Source organism: Habropoda laboriosa, unplaced genomic scaffold (genome assembly GCF_001263275.1).
Source record: "Habropoda laboriosa isolate 0110345459 unplaced genomic scaffold, ASM126327v1 scaffold92, whole genome shotgun sequence".
NCBI lineage: Eukaryota > Metazoa > Arthropoda > Insecta > Hymenoptera > Apidae > Habropoda > Habropoda laboriosa.
The window spans coordinates 1,401,788-1,410,891 of NW_017100268.1; the positions used below are offsets into that span (position 1 = coordinate 1,401,788).

The window sequence follows — 9,104 nt, forward strand, 5'->3', positions numbered from 1 at the left end:
TAATACAGGAAACAAGCGGAACGCATGTTGTCGTCTAAAAACAAATCTACAGAAAAATATCCGCCGCTTCGTCGTCACTCGCGAAATCACCATATTATATATCGTTTATTTCTTAGATAAATGCCCACTGTGTTAGATTTCGTAACGCGATTTTCTTTTTACACTAAAGTCATTCTTTCTTCCCTTCGTCACTCTCTCTCTCTCTCTCTCTCTCTATTACCGAAAATAAAAACAACGAAAAATGTGCAAACTGCTTTTGTTCCATTCTTTCCTCTATCTCTCCCTTTCCGCCATTTTTAAATTTCTTTAGCCCCCTCTATCACGACTTGCAAAACACGTCTATCATTTATTCTTCTTCTCTCTTTTTTTTTTGCTTTTGCTTCGTTAATACGCTCTCTCTCTCATCTCCTCGTTGAACAACGCAATCTCGCTAATACGAATATCTGACAATGATATGACATCGGAAATATGTATAGTAATTGTTTCGATCGTGCACGATCTGATCTCTCTCTCTCTTCGTCTTCTCTCACTATGCTTCCACCTCTCTCTCTCTCTCTCTCTCTCTCTCTCTCCCTCCTTTTCCTTTTTTTTCTCCCCCTTTTTAACTTTATACGATTATTTATAATAAAACTGAGTGTACAGTAATACTGTTTGATATGTCTCTAAAACGTACATCGATCTTTACAACCCTCTCCCGTTCGCATTATTTTTTTTATCGTCCCTAAATCTTCTTCCCCGCTCTTATTATTCTCATCCCATTTTTTCCTTCCTTCTCCCTCCCTCTCTCGTTTTATATTAGAATCTATATGTATAATGTTCTATCAGCACGCACTTACGACCGGCGGGCGACTCGAGGAACTTTGCGGCAAAAGCAAAGAAGAAAGAGGAGCGTCTTTCGCGTATTCTCAACCGTATGTCGTCTTATCTTACTTTATACTGGCCAATTCGAGGAAACGAGTGGAAAAACTATGGAGATCGCGCGTTTCATACGTCGTCACTAATCGACGGAGTATTTTTCTTTTTCCAAAAGTGACTTTATTTCATTCACTCGAGAAGACGAGTCTAAAGAGGGAATTTCTTCTTTTTTTCTCTCGGAATTTTTCTGCATAGAGCGAAGAAGTTACGTCGTTCCGCCCGCACGGATGCGCGTTTCAGCTACTTTTTTTTTCTTCTCTTCTTTCTTTAATAACATTATTATTATTGCATTGGCTCTTTCATCTTTTCTTTCTTCCTTTCATTCATCGTTAAATTCCTGAACTCTGAGGTAGTCTGTTCTGGGTGTCATATTACGTAAGTAAAAATGGCAAGAGTGCTATATAATTTATCGTCTTTTTTTTTCTCTCGCTTTCACGTTTATTATTTCTTCTTCGTCAATTTTTTTTTTTCTTCTCTCTCTCATTTATATACGAAACAACCGAGAAATTAAACTCGCGAAAGGACGTTAAACTTGTGTACTGCACGTGTGCGTATACCTGTTTGTGTGTGTGTGTGTGTGTGCGCGTTAATATGACGGTGACGAGTTTTTAGGGGGGGGGTTCAATATGTACAAATTGTGTATCGGCACGATATTGCTGAAAATGGTTGGACAGATCGCCAACAACCAGAACATGAGTGACATATCAAATTCTGAAGAACGAACTAAATAACATCGAGGGAATAATACTGCATACTTAATACTACGGAATCTTCGGAACACTTAATTCGCATATCGTATGAAAATATCGATTTCCCTTCGTAAATCGATCCTCCGACCATTTTCAGCAATATATAATAATAAACTATCAAGACCTCGTTCTTAATGAAACGATCCGGTTGTAACGAGAAGAAACATCTTAAAAGGAACAAACAAGAAACAAAAAAGAAAAAAAAAAAGGAAAAAATATTAACGATCGCTGTTCCCCATTCGTGAGAAAAAAAAAAAAAAAAAAAAGAATTACCACCAGCGAACAACATTCGATCCACGCTACTTTGCGGTGAAAAGACACATTCGTTCTCGCCCATAACAACAATCGTAAACGGGAACAAAGCGCGATTCCGAAACTAATGATCAACGTAACGTGTCGCCATTCGAGCAACTATTAAACACCTAAGGCCGATCCCGACGATCGATTAAACGATGATCAACGGAAATAATTACGCGTAAACGCGGCGTATATTTCATTACGGCGAAGTCAACGTTTATTTAGTGTGTGTGTGCGCGCGCGCGCGCGTACGTTAGTGTACGTGTGTATTTATATGTGTGTGCGTGTAAATGTAACGAGCTGTGCGTAGCTCGAAGGGAAATTCGCTCGTGTCGCGAGAGAGGAGAGTCTCGATCCTATCCTCGGTGATTGGCTCGTTTTGCGCTCCGCGGGCAATTAATCGAGCATTAATTGATCGTATGCGCGACGGGTGCCGCGCAATTAGAGGCACCGCGCGCTCCATGAAATTCCGGAACGATTTGATAATCGATCGAACAAACGAATCCATTCGTGATTCGTGCAAGCAGAAAATTCGTGAGTGAAAAACGGTTCTTCGGTGATCCCCGCCTCAAAGACGATCGGAATTGTCGTCTTTCTCGTTTAATTTTTTTTTTTTTTTCCTTTAAACTCGCGGGATGTTCTCCAAGAATGTCCGGCAAAAATTTGCAAGTAAATCATCGAGGGACACACACAAATGGTTTACCATGCTACCGGTAACAAAGACCTGACGTTATTTCTTCTTCTTTCTTTCTCTCTTACAACCGTTTTTAAAAACAAGGGCAAGATTTCTGTGCACTCTTGTTTTCCTTTTCTTGGGGGGGGGACGACACGAGCAAGATTCATTCCGGGCAACGTACAATTCGGAACTTAGGCTATTATTAATCTTAACGTTTAGAAAAAGGGAAAAGACGCGACGCCATCGTGAAAATTGTGGTATCACTGGAGCGACGGTGGTTCGACGCGCGGTGAGAAAATTGGAATGTACGCGAAAACGCGAGGAATGTGAGTAAAAGAACGTATGGAGAGGCTCGTCGTTGTAATCAAAACGATACTTATGATTTTCTAACTACAGAACGTAAATAAACGAAGTAATTTTAATTTCACCTCTCGACCGTCTCTACCGGACAAACAACGTTTCGATGCACGTAACAAAGAGAAAGAAAATTAAAAAGAAAATAATATTAATAATAATTAACGACGAATAGAACGAGTTAATCAACAATGAGGGACTAAAATGAACGTACCGTCGCTCGCGTAACGATTTTTCACGGTGATTCAAATTTGCCACGTTTACCGTCGCCGCGTCTGTTCGCGATTACCTATCAACCATTTTCTTTTTCCTCTCGTTCTCCCTTCGATAAAGTATGCTATGTATATACGCTATAAAATACGAGTATTATGAATAGGTTTCGTAATCACTTTCTAGACGATATTCAATTGAATTCAATAATTACAGTGATGATAATAATTAGAATAATTATACGCCTATACATTTAACATATTTTGTACAATCGATAAGCTTCGAAGGTTCGACGTCGCATCAGAAAATTTCCATTGCGCGTTTCTCTGTTTTCTGGCAATTTTTTTGTGTTTCTTTCGGAACTATTATCGTTCGAGAAGTGCGCGATTTTTTTTTCAAACTTTACCGAGAGAATCGCGAACTCGAGAGATAGAGAGAGAGAGAGAGAGCGAATGAGTGCGCGCTGGCGGACCACCATTTTGTCAGAATGGAAATCGTGATCCATCGAGTCGAGCAATCGACGAGTGAACACAGCAAAAAAAAAAAGAAAAAAAAAAGAAGAACGCTCGCTCGTTGATTTTTCACGATCGACTCTGTGTACCGCGACTCGTGATGTTTGAAAAACTGCCTCCTCCGTGTATCGTCAAACAGTCAATTGATCTCCGAGATGCGCCCGAAATTGCGAAAAATTCACGATCGAAACGTCGTAGAGTAGAAGCCCGCCAGGCACACCGATTCTCCCTCTCTCCCTAGCTGTCGAATTTTCTCGGCGGAAACGTGCAAAATCTCGATCCTGATTCGAGGTCAAATAAATATTACACCGTTGAGCAAAAAACCAATATCCTTCCGAGCACCGTTGCTACGATTCGCTGCACGAAACTACCCGAACAACAAATGATTTTCGATCGATAGATCAACACTTTGAAATGAGAAACGAACGTGCTTCGACTATATTTGTTTTCTTTTTTCGAAAAAACTCGAAAGAACAACGGCACGAAAGGATGTCGTTCTCTTGTCGAAACAGGAGGAGGATGCAAGAATTTCGTGTTCTTTTTTTTTTCTTCGAACCGGGAATAAAATTGGATTATTGAATTGACCGGAGTTATGGGGTGGAGTGGGGGGGAATTACACGAACTTCCTTAACCAAGAAACTATTAATAATAAATTACAAATTTGATCACGATCGAACGGGTGTGCACTTTGAGTCCCAGTGTCTCTCTGATCGAGTTTAAGCACGAAGAGTTCGATTGAGAAGTCGCAACGTGGATCGATCTCGCGATAGTTTTACGAAGCAGCCGGTCGTCGTGATTTTCTCGACGACCGACGATCTCACCTTTCGATTGATAATCACGAGAAGACCGTGGGGCGAAGAAGAAGATCATCGGATAAAACAGCCATGGGTTGTTCCCTCTCCATCTCTCTCCCTTCGCCCTTTTCTTTCCTCTACGATGCTAGTCCTCGATTCTCGAACTCCTTTCGAATCACGCCCTAAGATGGACGTTGTGGCTGTTGGATTTCTTTTTGTGCGTCTCGAGGTGCTTCATCATGTGGTCCTTCCTGATGAATCCCTTGCCGCAATTATCACAGGCGTACGGCTTTTCGCCAGTGTGGAGGCACAAGTGCCGCCTGAGGTCAGTTTTGTGGTTGAACTGCTTCGGACATATCTCGCACTTGTACGGCTTGTCACCGGCGTGCTTCTGCAGATGCTCCGCGTGCAGGTACTCGAGGGGGAACCTCTTGCCGCACTGATTGCATTTGAACGGCTTGTCGCCAGAGTGGAAGCTCTTGTTGTGTTGCGTCAGGTAGCAGGCCTTGTTGAAGACCTTGTCGCATTCGATGCACTTGTGAAAGCCGTCCTGGGAAATATAGTGCGAACCGGTGTTGGTGCTGGTCACCTGATGTTCCTTCGTGATCACAGAGTTCCCTTTCGATTTTTGATCCTTCTCGAATTGTCTACCGACATTCGGATTCAGCTCCTCCTTCGCCTGAATGAGCTGCGGCAAATTGTTGTTCGCCTCGAGATTATCACGAGTCTGTTGAAGCGGATGCGACAGATGATGATGCGTCTGGATCTCGTACTGCTTGATGATCATGCCGTCGGTGTTCGGCTGCATATCCACGTCCATGTTTGTAAGTGACTCGTACCGAGGCGGTGAATTTCGATACGGGTCGTAGTTTGATCCAGGCGACTCGAACGATCTATCTTGAGGAGATGCGTTCTCCCCCGGACTTAGCCCCCCCACGTTAACGGCCTGCGGTTGATTCTGGCCAATTAAAAACCCGGTCACATTGAACTGTGTGAAACTTGGTAGGGACCTTTGATGATTACTAAAGGTCCCGAAACCGGGTAAAACATCCTGAGACTGCTGTTGCTGCTGCTGCTGTTGTTGCTGTTGTTGTTGTTGCTGCTGCTGCTGCTGCTGCTGCTGTTGATGATGATGATGATGTTGCGACTGCTGGTGTTGAGATTGCATGGCGAGTGTTAAAGGCAACTCATTACCAGTAGTAGTTAGCTGGATGGTGAAAGACTCCAGCAGGCCCGGGATGTTGGTAGTAGTTGTAACGTGGGGGGGCAAGGCGTTTGGGTACGGCTGATGAGGCATCGTAGTACCCCCCATCGCCGTGGGCGAAGCCATTGCTGGGTGGACCGAGCCCGGCGTTATGGGAGACGGCGAACTCATGTGGTGCGGGTGGGACGAGCCCATTGGCGAAGGAGAATTCAGGTGGGGCGCCGGCGGTGGGTGCATGGGTGACATGGGCGAACTCATGGGATGGTGGACCGGAAGTTGGCCCGACGGTGAACCCATTGGCAGGTGATGAAGTTGCTGCTGCTGTTGTTGCTGCTGCTGGTGGCCCAGCTGAGGGGATGGGGAACCCATTTGTTGCTGATGGTGGCCCGCCAGCGGGGATTGCGCCGGGGAATTGAGCGGCGGCACCATTGTGGATCCCAAGTGGACCCCCGAAGGTGGCTGTTGCTGCGTTAGTGCCACTGCCGCTGAAGATTCGCTGCTGCTGCTGCTGCTGCTGCTGTTGTTGGAATTGTTGTTGCTGGTGCTGTTGTAGAGACTGGTGGGCGTGTGCAGCAGGCCCCTCGCCGCCTCGCCCGAGGGACCTGCCATCAAGTTTGGGGGACTCCCGGAAGACGATAACTCTGGCGATCTGGATGGTCCCCCGCCTCTACCACCTACAGAATGGCTATCTCTACCAGGATGATGATGAGCGCTGATCGGCAAGTTCGCTGGATCCGGCTGATTGCTCTGTTTCACCTTGTTGCACGCGGTGCAGTTGTAGGTCTTTGGCCGTCGTGCCTCGTTACTTTTCCACGATTGATTAGCCAGAGGCGGTGGTTTCGGCGGCTGTTGCAAAAGACCGCCGGGCATCTGGTGACCGGGCATCGGTTGCGTGCTCGTAATGATAGGAGAACCTGGATGTCGCGGCGGTTCCACGGGCATATGCTGTCCGCGCATGAACTGACCCTGATCCGGAAGCGGCGAAACACTGTCCATGGGGCCCATTGGCGATAACCCGGGATGATAATCGTGAGGCTGAGCGGCCGGTGGCCAACCCAACATAGAACTCACCGAATGCGATCCAGCCCTCTGTTGCTGTTGATGCTGCTGTTGCATCACTTGCTGCTGATGCATCTGCATCTGCAACTCCTGCTGTTGCTGTTGATGAAGCCTCATCAGCTCCTCCTCGTACCTGTGAGTCTGCACCTTGTGCGAATCCAGATCGAGAATTTCCGCCTGTTCCTCCGGCTCCTGTTTCACCTCCGTTTTCACCGCTTGCCCACCGCTGTAGTCGTAGCCAGACTGTTGTTGTTGCTGTTGCTGCTGCTGCTGCTGGCTAGACTGCGGCGGCGACGCGTGCAATTGTTGCTGCTGATGATTCGGTTGCTGAGGACTGTTACCCATCTGCGGATATTGATGCTGTCCAGGGTATCCAGCGGGTGAATTCGAATGATTCGTTCGTACGTGTTCACCCAGCTGATTCGCGTCCTCGTACACTGCACCGCACTTGTCACATTGAATCGGAGGGCTTCTCGGACTGGTGGAACTGACAGAACTCGTTCGTTCTGGTGGAAAATGTTGTTGATGCTGGTACGGATGGTAGCGCGTATAACCTCCACCGCCACCACCACTCCCGCCATTATTCTGCGTGTCGTCTCGCGGCGGTGAGTAATGATGGGGTAAGATGTAGGCCGGCTCGTTCTGCATAAAATAATTCGTCTCGCCGAACATCGGCGTTTGAAAGTGATTGTAACTCTGACCGGCAGGCTGCTGTTGTTGTTGTTGTTGTTGTTGCGGCGGTTGCTGCTGCTGCTGTTGTTGCTGCTGCTGTGGTTGTTGTTGTTGTTGAGAAGACGTAGGATCTTGAGAGGGCGGCCTCGAGGAAGGCTCGCTCGAGTCCGCCGGCGCGGTCACGCTCTCGCGTTTAACGCCCACGTGACTGTTGTGATTGCCGGCCTTACTGTTGTTGTTGTTACTTTCCTCCTGCTGGGCCTGGCTCGCCCACTGACTTAGCAGGTTCTCCTGGTGGTATCGCAGGTGCACTTCGAGACTTTTATCGCTTTCGAAGTAGAGGCCGCAGTCCTTACAGTGGTGCTCCGAATTCGAACTGCCGCCTACGTACTGTTGCTGTTGTTGCTGCTGTTCGACACTCGTCATTTCACTCATATTGTCTCTCGGTCTTTTGCCCCACTGTCTCGTTTGTCTTTTAGAACGCCAGTCGTATATACGTGGAAAGAAAACCGCGTGCTTCTCCTCGTCCCTTTTTCTTCTTCCACGATAATAGACCACTCTCTTTCTCTCTCTCCCTTTCTCTGTCCGTAACACGAGAGACAAAGTCGTACCCGTCCCACACGTAACAACACTGAAACGAAGCTGTTGCTATACACACACGCGCGCGTACACGCGCTCGCGCGCGCGCGAAGTCCCAGTAACAGTCTGTCCTCCTGGTATCACGGTGTCCGTTTCTATTTCACTTTCTCGATTAGAAAGAAACGGGCGTAAAGAACGATACCGTCGACTAGGCGTATGTACACGATGCGTGCGGTACACGCGCGTCAAGTCGCGACAACGTCACGCGTCTCCCTCCTTTCAGCCGTCGACGAGCGCCGACACGGACTTTCTCGCGAACACCACATGGACGATGACTCGAAAGACGCGCGAAACTGTAGTCACGTGAGCCAGCGTGCAAACTTTTGTAGGATAGGAGGATTTTACAGGGTGGGGAAGCCGAACGAAAAGAAAAGAAAGGAAAAAAGAAAAAAAGCGGGATACAGCGTGTTCTACATTTATCATATGATCGCACGTACGCCCTGTACGAAAGTCCAGATCAACTTCGATCGGTCCACCTGGTGCGACGTCGAGTGTATCACCGTGTGCGGCATCGTCGCCCTCGCCTCGACGATCTGCCGACGACGACGATAACAACGGTATGGCTCTTATGAGTTCTCCAAACGCGGCTACGAACCGGCTTCTTCTTCTTCGTCTCCCTTCAGCATCAGTGCGCGTCCACCGACGCCGTTGTCCGATAACCGAGGATATCTTGCCGTTGCTCAGCCTTGGCGCGGCAACAACTTCACAATACGCGGCGATACGTTCGAACAAAAGTAAACAAACAAACGAAAAAAAACAAAACGGTTGCGATGCGCGTGCGATTTACATCGTCGGGGGGGCACCGCGATCGCCACGGATTCCGTCACTCGTTTCCCGTCTCTCCGGCTAATCGGCGGCTCCTCCACGAACGAATTCACGCGGTCCAACGATAACCGGGATTCCTCCTCGTTCTCGTATCATCGGTCATCACGATCTATCACTTTTCACTTTCCTCACTGATAATACTGTGTCCATTTCGCCGTCACTGTCCCCCCGCGCGCGCAACCCGATCGTTTTCTCCAA

The 9,104-nt window shown here is 47.5% G+C and overlaps 1 protein-coding gene across 1 annotated transcript; it reads right to left on the reverse strand.

The window, feature by feature from the left end:
- Nucleotides 1-4,682: 4,682 nt before the first annotated feature.
- On the reverse strand, nt 4,683-8,097 carry LOC108573437 (ecdysone-induced protein 74EF-like). The gene has a single exon (XM_017935886.1). The coding sequence runs from the start codon at nt 7,875-7,877 to the stop codon at nt 4,683-4,685; it is 3,195 nt and encodes a 1,064-aa protein (XP_017791375.1). The 5' UTR covers nt 7,878-8,097.
- Between the last annotated feature and the right edge of the window lie 1,007 nt (nt 8,098-9,104).

Excerpts from the sequence above, each read along its gene's own strand:
- LOC108573437 (XM_017935886.1), bottom strand. The coding sequence starts at position 7,877 with ATGAGTGAAATGACGAGTGTCGAACAGCAGCAACAACAGCAACAGTAC.